The 15,823-nt window shown below is 42.6% G+C and overlaps 1 protein-coding gene across 1 annotated transcript in view; it reads left to right on the forward strand.

Moving 5' to 3' along the window:
- LOC311133346 (1-acyl-sn-glycerol-3-phosphate acyltransferase epsilon-like) overlaps positions 1-11,601 on the forward strand; it is a 41,921-nt gene extending 30,320 nt beyond the window's left edge. Inside the window, exons 7-8 of the mRNA XM_084166847.1 lie at positions 9,191-9,314; positions 9,827-11,601. Coding sequence (XP_084022973.1) covers positions 9,191-9,314; positions 9,827-10,052 — 350 coding nt within the window. The 3' untranslated portion in view covers positions 10,053-11,601. The remainder of the gene's footprint in view (positions 1-9,190; positions 9,315-9,826) is intronic.
- The last annotated feature ends 4,222 nt before the right edge of the window (positions 11,602-15,823 follow it).

The raw sequence follows: 15,823 nt of genomic DNA on the forward strand, positions 1-15,823 counted from the left end.
TTATGACAAATGTTTTTCGTTTTTAGGGGTGCAACTGCATCTAGGGTATTGCGCAAGGTTAAATTGAGTTCCTCAGTTAAGTGGTTAACTGATTTTTGTCCTCTGACGTCCTTGGGTAGGCAGAAGGAGTCTGGAAGGGCATCAAGGAATTTTTGTGTTGTCTGAGAATTTATAGCACGACTTTTGATGCTCCTTGGTTGGGGTCTGAGCAGATTATTTGTTGCGATTGCAAACGTAATAAAATGGTGGTCCGATAGTCCAGGATTTTGTGGAAAAACATTAAGATCTACAACATTTATTCCATGGGACAAAACGAGGTCCAGAGTATGACTGTGGCAGTGAGTAGGTCCAGAGACATGTTGGACAAAACCCACTGAGTCGATGATGGCTCCGAAAGACTTTTGGAGTGGGTCTGTGGAGTTCTCCATGTGAATATTAAAATCACCAAAAATTAGAATATGATCTGCTATGACTACAAGGTCTGATAGGAATTCAGGAAACTCAGAGAGGAACGCTGTATATGGCCCAGGAGGCCTGTAAACAGTAGCTATAAAAAGTGATTGAGTAGGCTGCATAGATTTCATGACTAGAAGCTCAAAAGATGAAAACGCCATTTTTTTTTTTTGTAAATTGAAATTTGCTATCGTAAATGTTAGCAACACCTCCGCCTTTGCGGGATGCACAGGGAATATGGTCACTAGTGTAACCAGGAGGTGAGGCCTCATTTAACACAGCAAATTCATCAGGCTTAAGCCATGTTTCAGTCAGGCCAATCACATCAAGATTATGATCAGTGATTAGTTCATTGACTATGACTGCCTTTGAAGTGAGGGATCTAACATTAAGTAACCCTATTTTGAGATGTGAGGTATCACGATCTCTTTCAATAATGGCAGGAATGGAGGAGGTCTTTATCCTAATAAGATTGCTAGGGTGAACACCGCCATGTTTAGTTTTGCCCAACCTAGGTCGAGGCACAGACACAGTCTCAATGGGTATGGCTGAGCTGACTACACTGACTGTGCTATTGGCAGACTCCACTAAGCTGGCAGGTTGGCTAACAGCCTGCTGCCTGGCCTGCACCCTATTTCACTGTGGGGCTAGAGGAGTTAGAGCCCTATCTATGTTGGTAGATAAGAGGAGAGCACCCCTCCAGCTAGGATGGAGTCCGTCACTCCTCAGCAGGTCAGGCTTGATCCTGTTTGTGGGTGAGTCCCAGAAAGAGGGCCAATTATCCACAAATTCTATCTTTTGGGAGGGGCAGAAAACAGTTTTCAACCAGCGATTGAGTGCTGAGACTCTGCTGTAGAGCTCGTCACTTCCCCTAACTGGGAGGGGGCCAGAGACAATTACTCGATGCCGACACATCTTTCTAGCTGATTTACACGCTGAAGCTATGTTGCACTTGGTGACCTCTGACTGTTTCATCCTAACATCGTTGGTGCCGACGTGGATAACAATATCTCTATACTCTCTACACTTGCCAGTTTTAGCTTTAGCCAGCACCATCTTTAGATTAGCCTTAACGTCGGTAGCCCTGCCCCCTGGTAAACAGTGTATGATCGCTGGGTGATTCGTTTTAAGTCTAATACTGCGGGTAATGGAGTCGCCAATGACTAGGGTTTTCAATTTGTCAGAGCTAATGGTGGGAGCCTTCGGCGTCTCAGACCCCGTAACGGGAGGAGTAGAGACAAGAGAAGACTCAGACTCAGACTCCGACTCGCTACATAATGGGGAAAACCGGTTGAAAGTTTCTGTCGGCTGAATGAGCGACACCGGTTGAGCATTCCAACAGTATTTCCCTCCAGAAGCCATGAGAAAGTTGTCCGGCTGCGGGGACTGTGCGGGGGGATTTATACTAACGTTACTATCTGTACTTACTGGTGGCACAGACGCTGTTTCTTCCTTTCCTACACTGATATTACCCTTGCCTAACGATTGCGTCTGAAGCTGGGCTTGTAGCACAGCTATTCTCGCCGTAAGGCGATCGTTCTCCTGTATATTATGAGTACAGCGACTGCAATTAGAAGACATCATGTTAATGTTACTACTTAGCTTCGGCTGTTGAAGATGTTGACGAACCATGTCCAGATAAAGCGTCCGGAGTGAAAAAGTTGAATAAGGGAAAAAAGTTGCGATGGAAAAAAGGAAAATAAAGTTAAGTTGGCAGCAAAAACGCACAGGAAAATGACTCTTCTGTCTCGGGATAAACGTCCGGGGTGAAAAAGTTTAACGAAAAAAGATGAGTGAGGACAAAACTAAAAAGTTGGTAAATTTGTTAAATTTGTTGAACACAGAGATTGATTAAACGTTTATTAAAAGTAAAACGTGAATAGTTTGGCAGGTAGCCAAGTAGCAACAAACAGCACAGCAGCACGGAGACAACTCTAGGCAGAGTTGCAAAGAAAAAGCCATATCTCAGACTGACCAATAAAAATAAAAGATTAAGATGGGCAAAAGAACAGAGACACAGGACAGAGGAAGATTGGAAAAAAGTGTTATGGACAGACAAATCGGAGTTTGAGGTGTTCGGATCGCAAAGAAGAACATTTGTGAGACGCAGACCAAATGAAAATATGCTGGAGGAGTGTTTGATGCCATCTGTCAAGCATGGTGGAGGCAATGTGATGGTCTGGGGGGTGCTTTGGTGGTGGTAAAGTGGGAGATTTGTACAGGGTAAAAGGGATCTTGAAGAAGGAAGGCTATCACTCCATTATGCCATGCCATACCCTGTGGACAGCGCTTGATTGGAGCCAATTTCCTCCTACAACAGGACAATGACCCAAAGCACAGCTCCAAACTATGCAAGAACTATTTAGGGAAGAAGCGGTCAGCTGGTATTCTGTCTATAATGGAGTGGCCAGCACAGTCACCGGATCTCAACCCTATTGAGCTGTTGTGGGAGCAGCTTGACCGTGTGGTCTGTAAGAAGTGCCCATCATGCCAATCAAACTTGTGGGAGGTGCTTCAGGAAGCATGGGGTGAAATCTCTTCAGATTATCTCAACAAATTGACAACTAGAATGCCAAAGGTCTGCAAGGCTGTAATTGCTGCAAATGGAGGATTCTTTGTCAAAAGCATACGTTTGAAGGACACAATTATTTATATTAAAACTCATTATTTCTAACCTTGTCAATGACTACATTTCCTATGCATTTTGCTATATTTCCTATTCAAACTCATTTCATGTATGTTTTCATGGAAAACAAGGACATTTCTAAGTAACCCCAAACGTTTGAACGGTAGTGTATATTGTCCTTTTGCTCGTTTGATGACTCTGCGGAGGTCATAGTGGGACTTCTTGTACTTATTCCTGTCCTCGGCCATAGCCACAGGGTTGTTGTCTACGATGTGCGGTAGCCCTGTCCTTTAGTCTAGCGCCAACCTCTGTGTGTGTGTGTGTGTGTAATCCAGGGCTTTTGAATGGGGAAGCAGCGAACCCTCACCGTGGGGACAACGTTGCCGATGCATTTTCTAATGAAGCCGGTGACTGAGGTGGTTAGCTCATCAATGTTATCGGCGGAGTCTAGAAACATATTCCAATCAATGGTAGCAAAGCAGTCCTCTAGCATAATCTGATTCTGGTGACCATTTCTCAACGGAGCGAGTCACGGCTACTTCCTGTTTGAGTTTCTGCATGTAAACAGGAAGCAGGAGTACAGAGTCATGATTTGATTTGCCTAATGGCGGACGAGGGAGGGCCTTGTATGGTTTCTTGTGGGTAGAATAACAGTGGTCAAGGACTTTATCGCCCCTAGTGGCGTTGGAGACGTGTTGATGGAAGTTGTTTTCTTGTCCTGAGGTGGAATGTATACAACAGTCACGATAACAGCTGAAAACTCCCTCGGTAGGTAGAAGGGTCAGCATTTGACCATCAGGTATTCCAAGACAGGTGAACAGTTGGTCGTCACTTCCACCGCGCTGGCTTTAGCACACCAGTTGGTGTTGATGTAGAGGCAACCCCCCCCCCCCTCCCCCCCTCCCGTTGGTAGCAAATCTGCGATCGGAGGTCATCCATTTTATTGTCATTTTTACATTTTATCAAGTGACTTGCCTCTAACGCCGGCGTTTCCTCTTAGGTAGCCTGAAAATTGGGTCTGAATTTCACAGATGAGTCGAAGTTGAATCCGGAATTGGGGTAAATAACTGCCGATCTGATGTACAAAAGTTCTTGTCGGTTATAAGAAATAATAGCTAGATACATTTTGTGAAAATAAAGTAAAAATAAATTACGAAATATTCACAAAATAGCTAAATTGGCTGGTGTTCAGGCTCTTTCTGGTATCAAGTCAACCCGCGTTGATATTAACTGACATAAAATGTAATATCCAGTGAATGACTGTTACAGTGGTTATGGGGATTTGATTTAAATTATATATTTTTTTACTTCTTGTAACGCTTAGATGCACGGCCCCAGATTAGGGTTGGGCAGTATCCAGATGTTTATCTTCATACTGTCCTTCTTTCATCCTGGGATTTACGTTAGTACTGGCTTAGTACACAAGTGGATGCCAAAAAAAATGGAAAAAAAACCCAAAAGGTATATTACCAGAATGCTAACAAAATTAGCACAAGTTTTAGTGAATTTCCATGGAGGCTGCGAGCTAAATATGCTAACGACCAGACAGGCAATCCAGCTCATAAAGTTATACATACAGTGCCTTCGGATAGTATTCAGACCCCTTTTTCCACACTTTGTTACGTTACAGCCTTATTCTAAAATGGATTTAAAAAATACAAAAAAATCTCAGCAATCTAAACACAATACCCCATAATGACAAAGCGAAAACAGAAATACCTTATTTACATAAGTATTCAGACACTTTGCTATGAGTCTCAATTTAGCTCAGGTGCATCCTGTTTCCATTGATCATCCTTGAGATGTTTCTACTACTTCATTGGAGTCCACCTGTGGTAAATTCAATTGATTGAACATGATTTAGAAAAGGCACACACCTGTCTATATAAGCTCCCACAGTTGACAGTGCATGTCAGGGCAAAAACCAAGCCATAAGGTCGAAGGAATTGTCTGTAGAGCGAGACAGGATTGTGTCGAGGCACAGATCTGGGGAAGGGTACCAAAATATTTCAGCAGCATTGAAGGTCCCCAAGAACACAGTGGCCTCCATCTTAAATGGAAGATATTTGGAACCACCAAGACTCTTCCTAGAGCTGGCCGCCCGGACAAACAGAGCAATCGGGGGAGAAGGGCCTTGGTCAGGGAGGTGAACAAGAACCCGATGGTCACTCTGACAGAGCTCTAGAGTTCCTCTGTGGAGATGGTTGTCCTTCTGGAAGTTTCTCCCATCTCTGCAGCACTCTACCAATCAGGCCTTTATCGTAGAGTGGCCAGACTGAAGCCACTCCTCAGTAAAAAGCACATGACAGCCTGCTTGGAGTTTTCCAAAAGGCACCTAAAGACTCTGACTATGAGAAACAAGATGCTCTGGTCTGATGAAACCAAGATTGAACTCTTTGGCCTGAATGCCACGCCTGGAGGAAACCTGGCACCATCCCTACGGTGAAGCATGGTGGTGGCAGCATCATGCTGTGGGGATGTTTTTCAGCGGCAGGGACTGGGAAACTAGTCAGGATCGAGGCAAAGATGAACGGCGCAAAGTACAGAGATCCTTGATGAAAACCTGCTCCAGAGCGCTTAGGACCTCCGACTGGGGGGCGAAGGTTCACCTTCCAACAGGACAACGATCCTAAGCACACGGTCAAGACAACGCAGGAGTGGCTTTGGGACAAGTCTCAATGTCCTTAATTGGCCCAGTCAGAGCCCGGACTTGAACCCGATCTAACATCTCTGGAGAGACCTGAAAATAGCTGTGCAGCAACACTCCCCATCCAACCTGACCGAGCTTGAGAGGATCTGCAGAGAGGAATGGGAGAAACTCCCCAAATACAGGTGTGCCAAGCTTGTACAGTGAGGGAAAAAAGTATTTGATCCCCTGCTGATTTTGTACATTTGCCCACTGACAAAGACATGATCAGTCTATAATTTTATTGGTAGGTTTATTTGAACAGTGAGAGACAGAATAACAACGAAAAAATCCAGAAAAAGGCATGTCAAAATTGTATAAATTGATTTGCATTTTAATGAGGGAAATAAGTATTTGACCCCTCTGCAAAACATGACATAGTACTTGGTGGCAAAACCCTTGTTGGCAATCACAGAGGTCAGACGTTTCTTGTAGTTGGCCACCAGGTTTGCACACATCCTCTTTGCAGATCTTCTCCAAGTCATTAAGGTTTCAAGGCTGACGTTTGGTAATTCGAACCTTCAGCTCCCTCCACAGATTTTCTATGGGATTAAGGTCTGAAGATTGGCTAGGCTAGGCCACTCCAGGACCTTAATGTGCTTCTTCTTGAGCCACTCCTTTGTTGCCTTGGCCGTGTGTTTTGGGTCATTGTCATACTGGAATACCCATCCATTACCCATTTTCAATGCCCTGGCTGAGGGAAGGAGGTTCTCACCCAAGATTTGACGGTACATGGCCCCGTCCATCGTCCCTTTGATGCGGTGAAGTTGTCCTGTCCCCTTAGCAGAAAAACACCCCCAAAGCATAATGTTTCCACCTCCATGTTTGACGGTGGGGATGGTGTTCTTGGGGTCATAGGCAGCATTCCTCCTCCTCCAAACACGGCGAGTTGAGTTGATGGCAAAGAGCTCCATTTTGGTCTCATCTGACCACAACACTTTCACCCAGTTCTCCTCTGAATCATTCAGATGTTCTTTGGCAAACTTCAGACGGGCCTGTATATGTGCTTTCTTGAGCAGGGGGACCTTGTGGGCGCTGCAGGATTTCAGTCCTTCATAGCGTAGTGTGTTACCAATTGTTTTCTTGGTGACTATGGTCCCAGCTGCCTTGAGATCATTGACAAGATCCTCCCGTGTAGTTCTGGGCTGATTCCTCACCGTTCTCATGATCATTGCAACTCCACGAGGTGAGATCTTGCATGGAGCCCCAGGCCGAGGGATATTGACAGTTATTTTGTGTTTCTTCCATTTGCAAATAATCGCACCAACTGTTGTCACCTTCTCACCAAGCTGCTTGGCGATGGTCTTGTAGCCCATTCCAGCCTTGTGTAGGTCTACAATCTTGTCCCTGACATCCTTGGAGAGCTCTTTCGTCTTGGCCATGGTGGAGAGTTTGGAATCTGATTGATTGCTTCTGTGGACAGGTATCTTTTATACAGGTAACAAGCTGAGATTAGGAGCACTCCCTTTAAGAGTGTGCTCCTAATCTCAGCTCAATACCTGTATAAAAGACACCTGGGAGCCAGAAATCTTTCTGATTGAGAGGGGGTCAAATACTGATTTCCCTCATTTAAAATGCAAATCAATTTATAACATTTGTTGTTATTCCGTCTCTCACTGTTCAAATAAACCTACCATTAAAATTATAGACTAATCATGTCTTTGTCAGTGGGCAAATGTACAAAATCAGCAGGGGATCAAATACTTTTTTCCCTCACTGTAGCATCATACCCAAGAAGATTTGAGACTAATCGCTGCCAAAGGTGCTTCAATAAAGTTCTGAGTAAAGGGTCTGAATATTTATGTAAATGTCCTATTTCTGTTGTTAATTTAATACATTTGCAAAAATTTATAAAAACCTGTTTTTGCTTTGTCATTATGGAGTGTTGTGTGTAGATTGATTAGGAAAAAAAACAAATACATTACAGCCTTATTCTAAAATGTAACAAAATTTGGGAAAAGTAAAGGGATCTGAATACTTTCCAAACGCATAGGTAGGAGCTACCGAATGTCATTTTTTTTGTTTTGACATATACAAGCGAATGTGAAGAAGAGACATTGTGCAAATGAACAAAGTTTTGACACATGCTTGTTTGAAGGAAGAACTGTACTAGCTCTGGAGCAGCATGTGTACACACTGTGGAATCTGGAGTCGCTAGGGCAACGAGCCTGCCTGCTCTGCTCGGAAAAGAGGGGGGAGGAGCAGACAGGCAGAGAAACAGAAAAAATTAAGAGAACGCATAAGAATTATCTTGCTGCGTTTTGTAAACACAGATCTAAAATGCTTTTTATTGTAATTTCTGCTCGACATTCACGAATGGGCATTCTATCAGCAGACTGATGTGTAGCTACATTTCTCCTGTACTTTTCGATGTAGCCTACTTTTCTCCAGTAAAATGCAAGATTAACTTTAAACAAAACATTAGGAATTGTAGTTGGCTACATTCTATGATAAACATTAGAAATATGGTGGCCATGCATCGTTTTTGACACTAGATTGTAAGTCGCTCTGGATAAGAGCGTCTGCTAAATGACTAAAATGTAAAATTGACTTTCAATATAAAACACAGGTGAAATGGTTTAAAACGCAATATTTTTAGATTTGCTAAGCGCAATTATGTCTGTCCAATTTGGAGGAGTGTCTGCGAGCTGTTGAGACAGTATGATAACCTTTACAACCCTTTGATGCAGTTGAATTCGGACAAGCAAGCAAAAGACAACAGCTGGAGGTAGATATCATGAAATTTGAACACTGATATCAAAGAAACATGGAGAAAGATTTGGGACCGGTATGTTCGCAATCTGAAAAGGGTGAAGGAGACTAGGAGTGGGGCCACAGCAAAGGCTGACTCTTCTGGCCTAATTGGACTCCCTCTGGGGAGGCTTGAGTGATGTGACTTGGGGTCTTTGGGGTTTCTTATATCTCAGGAGGTTTTCGTGATACGATTCAGCTGTTTCTTTATGAAAACATAGAACCGTACAAATTGCCCTCACTAGTAGTGTGCAATAATGATTTTAATGATTGCTTTGCCCTCTTGGATCTGGCTGATTGGATGAGTCATATGAAAATGCCAAATAGGTGCTATATCTGAGGGCCTCTAAGAAGAACACAGCAGGCAGGGCTTTTGAGGAGACTATAGTTTCTAAAGCTGGGCATTCAAATTCTGCTCAGATTACACAGTGTTTTGGAAATTATGGGAGAAACCACCTGAGTGCGAGTTGTAGTCACTTAATTCCTCCATTTGGAGTAGAGGATGGAAGTTTTGAGAATTTAGGGACACATCCATAATCTTCTGAACCTACATGGTGCCTCATTAACAACCTGTTGAACACACTTTTGATTTGATGGCTGACTACATGGCCTTTGGCTGCTATGCTCTTCCTCATGTTGTTTTGTCTCTCATTCATGTTTTCTCTATTTGACAGAATTCCTGTGTAAGGAATGTCCCAGAGTTCACATCCACTTTGAACGTGTGGACATGAAGGAAATTCCTCCGGAGTCAGTGATTTTCCGCAGGTGGCTGCACAAGCGATTTGAGATCAAGGACCAGTGAGTATCCTCATACCCACTTTCTCTAACCCTGTCTGACATTACGACACTGACCAACCTGCTATGCACAATTTCTACATGTAGGCCAAGGTTCAGTTCATGTTAGGAAAATTAATCTGAAATGCAGCCAGCACTTCAACTACTCAAATGGTGGACTGCAATGTTAGTTTGAAGGATGCTAGAGCTGGTCTGGTTTGATTGCTCATTCCATCATATGAGTGCCCTGAATGCACAAGAAAAGTGTGCACTGACTAGGGTTGCAAAATTCTGGTAACTTTCCCAAAATATCCAGGTTTCCCGGAAATCCTGGTTGGAGGATGCCGGATTTCCTTGCTATTCTCACTTGATGCCGTGAATCTTTCAACCAGAATTTCTGGAAAACTTCGGAACTTGGGGAACATTTGCAAACCTAGAACTGACAATTACAGTTATAAATTGGTATGATTGGCTAATTTTATACACAAACTGGGGATATGTGTTAACTCTAAAGTTAACCTTCTCTTTCTCCACAGGATGTTGACTACTTTCTATGAGTCTGAGGATCCAGACAAAAAAGGCAAATTCCCTGGAGAAGGTCAAAGGTCCCATCTGAGCATTACGAAGACGTTGCCATCGCTACTATTTTTGGGGGGGCTAACACTGCCAATGCTGTTGACGGAGTCTGGCAGGAAACTCTATGTCCGAACCTGGGTGTATGGGACTCTGTTGGGATGGCTCTGGGTGAATGTTAGTCCATAGGAAGCTTGTGGTGGTCATCATGACATCTGCTATGGGTATGGAAAAACCTTGCCTTTCACTCACCCATCAAGCAGGGGAGTATGTTTATTCAAACAAAGCACCATAAGGTTTATGGGCTTCTACAATTCTGTCCAAATGTATGGTTCATTGCCTAACAGCTGTAAGAGAGATTGGGTTTTGTTTCTTGTGCTGCTTGTTCCTTGCTCTATTGTTGTGTGCGTCAGAACTTGCAGCCAGATAAGGTGAGAAAAATATAAATGGGGACGTTGAAATGGAGGCATATTTCTTTCTTGAATTTCCCCCTTTATCTCAGCCATAAAGTATGAAGACATTACTTCCCTAAACCCTTTAGGCATATTACATAATAAATGTAGCCAATTATGTACTTTTGCGTGTCCAGCATCCCTTTTCAACATGATGTAATCTTCCATTAGTTGACTAGAGTTAGAGTTCAGCTCTCTGTTTGAGATGTTATGCTGCGTTCATGTGCTCTTGGAATTATTGACAACTCGGGACAGAAACTCCCCAAAATCTCCCAGAATGTTCAGAACTGAGTTTACGACGTCCAAATACGTTCTTTGAGCTTCCAAGTAGGAAATAGGGGTGGGGAGTTAACATGTATCGTACTCTGAGTCTGAGCTTCCCAGTAAGATAGTTTAGAGTTTACTATTCCGAGGAGCATGTGAACCCAGCATTAGAGCAGATTTAATATTCAGTACTCATTACTAAGTACTCATTACAAAAGAGTGATTAGTGTTTATCCAATTGATTGATATGTTCATGAGGGTGATGTAGGGTTTCGGTCTTTAGTGATGGTTACTTAAGCCATACACGTTTAATGTTCTATTTTTTTAATGCCAGGTTCCAAGGTGTCTGCTGTATGTGTTTTGATTGTTTGAGTTATTGCAGAAATCCACAGATTGTTGCCAAACTCGATACAAGTGCAGGGGTATCGAATAAGTATTTTAGGTGGAGCAACATCTGTAATCAGGTCAATGTCCTGTCTGCTGTACCTGAAGAACCAATATTGTATTGTCTTCTGTAGTTGACCTAAAGATTGCAAGTGTACTACATTTTCATTAGACTTTCTAAAACAAATTCTGTTGGGAGAGCTTGTTATTCAGAGGCATTTTTGTGTACGCTGCCTTTATGCCATGTTACAGATTACACAAGGGGTATGGATATCTATATATTGAGAAGGCCAGCTGTAGAGTATCTCTATATAGAATTAATATTTCTTTGTATACAAAGTCAACTGTATAATATAGATCACTATTCAAAAACAAATACTGTATGTCCATAATTTTTTATAATATAAACATTACTTTTTCCACTGTCACTTTACATGATGCTATTCTTAGCTTATTTATTAAAGGGGTCTTAACACCTGCCACGCCAATGCCTCGCTTACGTATCCTATCCTTCCTTTAATAACAATGTGTAACGACAATACTTTATTTCATTCAATTTGTTTTGTTTAATTCTGTTAATTTGATTTAAAAAAGACAAGCTGATTGTAAATAATAAAACAAGTTTGGTAGACACTTGTGTCAATTGTACCCAGACATTTATGCCTTCTACAGGAGTTAGTCAGTCCTTGGCTTCGGCTTCCACTGAGGACTGCATGTAATGACTGCACTGGGACTCCCTCTACTGGACAGCACTGGAACTGTTCTGCACACCACAGTTTATTGGTCTGTCTTCAGTTCATGAGCTTTTGGTGGGCAGTAGTATATGCTGGAATATTTTTGTTTTAAAGCACTTGATTTTGAGAAACTTGTGGAATTTCAAAATTAATGTTTCAATTATATATTTTTTGTAAATAAAGTACCTCTTGGTGTTTCATCAAGCTAAGAGGAGTTTATTTTTTTCCGATGTCCATGTCTTTTTCATACACAAGTCTATTTTATTCTGTTATTACATGACAGCATGATAATGTATCATGCTTTTGTATATCACTTGGCAAAAAATAAATCCTGGCTACCAAACGCACCCACATGCAGTGCTGTTCGAAATGTCTACCAAATGTCATTGTATAAAAAGTTCAGAATCGCAAATGTTACTATTACACTCGGTTCCAATGGTATTTTATTGTTAAGTTAAGTTTGTTTCAAGTCTACTTTGAAATTCAGATATTTTCTTTACAATTGTCAAATTTGTTTCATTTCTGATATGTACATGGACGGACGGACGGACGGACGGGGACGGGGGGGGGGGGATTACTTCTACCTCCGCCTTTGTTATAGATCAAACCTTAAAAAATATGGAATGAAAAGTGAATGATCTGAAGTTTATTATCTTTGCATGTTGATCGAATATATTTCTATTTTTTGTTAATTTTAAATTATCTAATGCACTGCTAAGAAAGTTCTGAAGATTGTGCTGCTCTTATGCCTATCCTTTAATACTTGTTAATGCAGTGCAGCCAAAGAGCCATACTTATGTACTTCCACCTATGTACTCACCTTTACCCTACAGCACATAACTCAACCTGATCTGAAACCATAAAATTGTTCAGTGATGATTAAATCATGCTTGTGTTCATTTGTGTTTTTGAGAAGTATGTTAGTAATAAAGGAATGACATTCAAAATCGTTTGGATTGAATTTCTTACTTTTTAGTGGGTTGAAAACTGGTTGAACGAGATGGGTGCAGTCTAGGAAGGCGGGGCAAACCTGAATATTCATCAGTCAACATAGAATCCGTCGGGTGATTGGTTGAGCCTTCTTGAGAGGTGTGACATCACAGATGCTCTACAGAGCCTTCTGTTTAGCTTGCTCGTGCCGCTGGTATGAGCAAGTTAGCACCGTCTGAACGACTTGGGAAACCAGCTTCAGCTTGATCACCAAATTAATTGGGGAAGAAATTAGTCTCACCAGCTAGCTACCAATCTATTTTAGTTTCACTGTCCGATCATTCAAAAAATGATCACACTAATTGTTATTTTTACCTTTCCACAAACTTGGTATGTCTTGTATGTGTTGCTTGATATGAGCAAGTTAACCCAAATGTATCAAAGAATAGGTAATGCGTCCACGATTAGTTAATGGCTACTACTTGGACAGTGATCTAGCTAGATACATGTCAGTAATTAGCTAACCTCCTAAATGCAGTGGCCACTGGATAAACTAAATTGAAGAGTTTAAAATATTTGTCTGAAAACGAACTAGTCGCCAGTTATTGTTGCCCATGGTGTAATAATGTCAAACCAGTTGGCTAATGTAGCCTCTGTGCCCATGAGCTCCCAAGTCTAGATAGCTGTCTTTTGGCATCCACGATTAGCTAGTTGGCTACTGCATGGCCAGTGTGAGCCAGCATGCTACATTTCAGTCAGTAGCTATCCTTCTAAAGGCGGTGGTCACCTGTATAAACTATGAATTGAACATATTTGGCTGAAAACAAACTCGTAGCCAGTTGGGGAGCCAGGCCCCCCAAAAAAATATATATAAAAAAATAATGATAATATATATATATATATATATATACACACACACATACAGTGCAATCAGGAAGTATTCAGAACCCTTGACTTTTTCCACATTTTGTTAAGTTACAGCCTTATTCTAAAATTGATTAAATCGTTTTTTCCATCAATCTACACACAATACCCCATAAAGACAAAGCAAAACAGTTTTTTTTGAAGTTTTGGCACATTTATGAAAAATACTAAACTGAAATATCATATTTACATAAGTATTCAGACCCTTTACTCAGTGCTTTGTTGAAGCACCTTAGGCAGCGATTACAGCCTCGAGTCTTCTTGGATATGACGCTTCAAGCTTGGCACACCTGTATTTGGGGAGTTTCCCCCATTCTTCTCTGCAGATCCTCTCAAGCTCTGTCAGGTTGGATGGGGAGCGTCGCTACACAGCTATTTTCTGGTCTCTCCAGAGATGTTAGATCGGGTTCAGGTCCGGGCCCTCCTGCGTTGTCTTGGTTCTGGCTGGGCCACTCAAGGACCTTCAGAGACTTGTCCAGAACCACTCCTGCATTATCTTGGCTGTGTGCTTAGGGTCGTTGTCCTGTTGGAAGGTGAACCTTCACCCCAGTCTGAGGTCCTGAGCGCTCTGGAGCATGTTTTCATCAAGGATCTCTCTGTACTTTACTCCATTCATCTTTCCCTCGATCCTGACCCGTCTCCCAGTCCCTGCCGCTGAAAAACATCCCCACAACAGGATGCTAACACCACCATGCTTCACCGTAGGGATGGTGCCAGGTTTCCTCCAGACATGAGGCTTTGCATTCAGGCCAAATAGTTCAATCTTGGTTTCATCAGACTAGAGAATCTTGTACCCATTCAATGGGATGCGAGCGGAGGGCATTCATGCAGGAAAAAATGGGATGCTCAAGGTTGGGGGAATACCCACATGCAGGAACGCCCCGAATTGTGGGCTGCAATTATACACTATTGGAGAATTGGAGAGAACAGGAAATGGTGCAATGGTTGTGAGCACATACAGTGGGGAGAACAAGTATTTGATACACTGCTGATTTTGCAGGTTTTCCTACTTACAAAGCATGTAGAGGTCTGTAATTTTTATCATAGGTACACTTCAACTGTGAGAGACGGAATCTAAAACAAAAATCCAGAAAATCACATTGTATGATTTTTAAGTAATTCATTTGCATTTTATTGCATGACATAAGTATGTGATACATCAGAAAAGCAGAACTTAATATTTGGTACAGAAACCTTTGTTTGCAATTACAGAGATCATACGTTTCCTGTAGGTCTTGACCAGGTTTGCACAGACTGCAGCAGGGATTTTGGCCCACTCCTCCATACAGACCTTCTCCAGATCCTTCAGGTTTCGGGGCTGTCGTTGGGCAATACGGACTTTCAGCTCCCTCCAAAGATTTTCTATTGGGTTCAGGTCTGGAGACTGGCTAGGCCACTCCAGGACCTTGAGATACTCTTACGGAGCCACTCCTTAGTTGCCCTGGCTGTGTGTTTCGGGTCGTTGTCATGCTGGAAGACCCAGCCACGACCCATCTTCAATGCTCTTACTGAGGGAAGGAGGTTGTTGGCCAAGATCTCGCGATACATGGCCCCATCCATCCTCCCCTCAATTGGAATGGTGTTCTTGGGGTTGTACTCATCCTTCTTCTTCCTCCAAACACGGCGAGTGGAGTTTAGACCAAAAAGCTCTATTTTTGTCTCATCAGACCACATGACCTTCTCCCATTCCTCCTCTGGATCATCCAGACGGTCATTGGCAAACTTCAGACGGGCCTGGACATGCGCTGGCTTGAGCAGGGGGACCTTGCGTGCGCTGCAGGATTTTAATCCATGACGGCGTAATGTGTTACTAATGGTTTTCTTTGAGACTGTGGTCCCAGCTCTCTTCAGGTCATTGACCAGGTCCTGCCGTGTAGTTCTGGGCTAATCCCTCACCTTCCTCATGATCATTGATGCCCCACGAGGTGAGATCTTGCATGGAGCCCCAGACCGAGGGTGATTGACCGTCATCTTGATCTTCTTCCATTTTCTAATAATTGCGCCAACAGTTGTTGCCTTCTCACCAAGCTGCTTACCTATTGTCCTGTAGCCCATCCCAGCCTTGTGCAGGTCTACAATTGTATCCCTGATGTCCTTACACAGCTCTCTGGTCTTGGCCATTGTGGAGAGGTTGGAGTCTGTTTGATTGAGTGTGTGGACAGGTGTCTTTTATACAGGTAACGAGTTCAAACAGGTGCAGTTAATACAGGTAACGAGTGGAGAACAGGAGGGCTTCTTAAAGAAAAACTAACAGGTCTGTGAGAGCCGGAAT

The sequence above is a fragment of the Coregonus lavaretus genome, assembly GCF_964263955.1.
Source record: "Coregonus lavaretus genome assembly, chromosome: 1".
NCBI lineage: Eukaryota > Metazoa > Chordata > Actinopteri > Salmoniformes > Salmonidae > Coregonus > Coregonus lavaretus.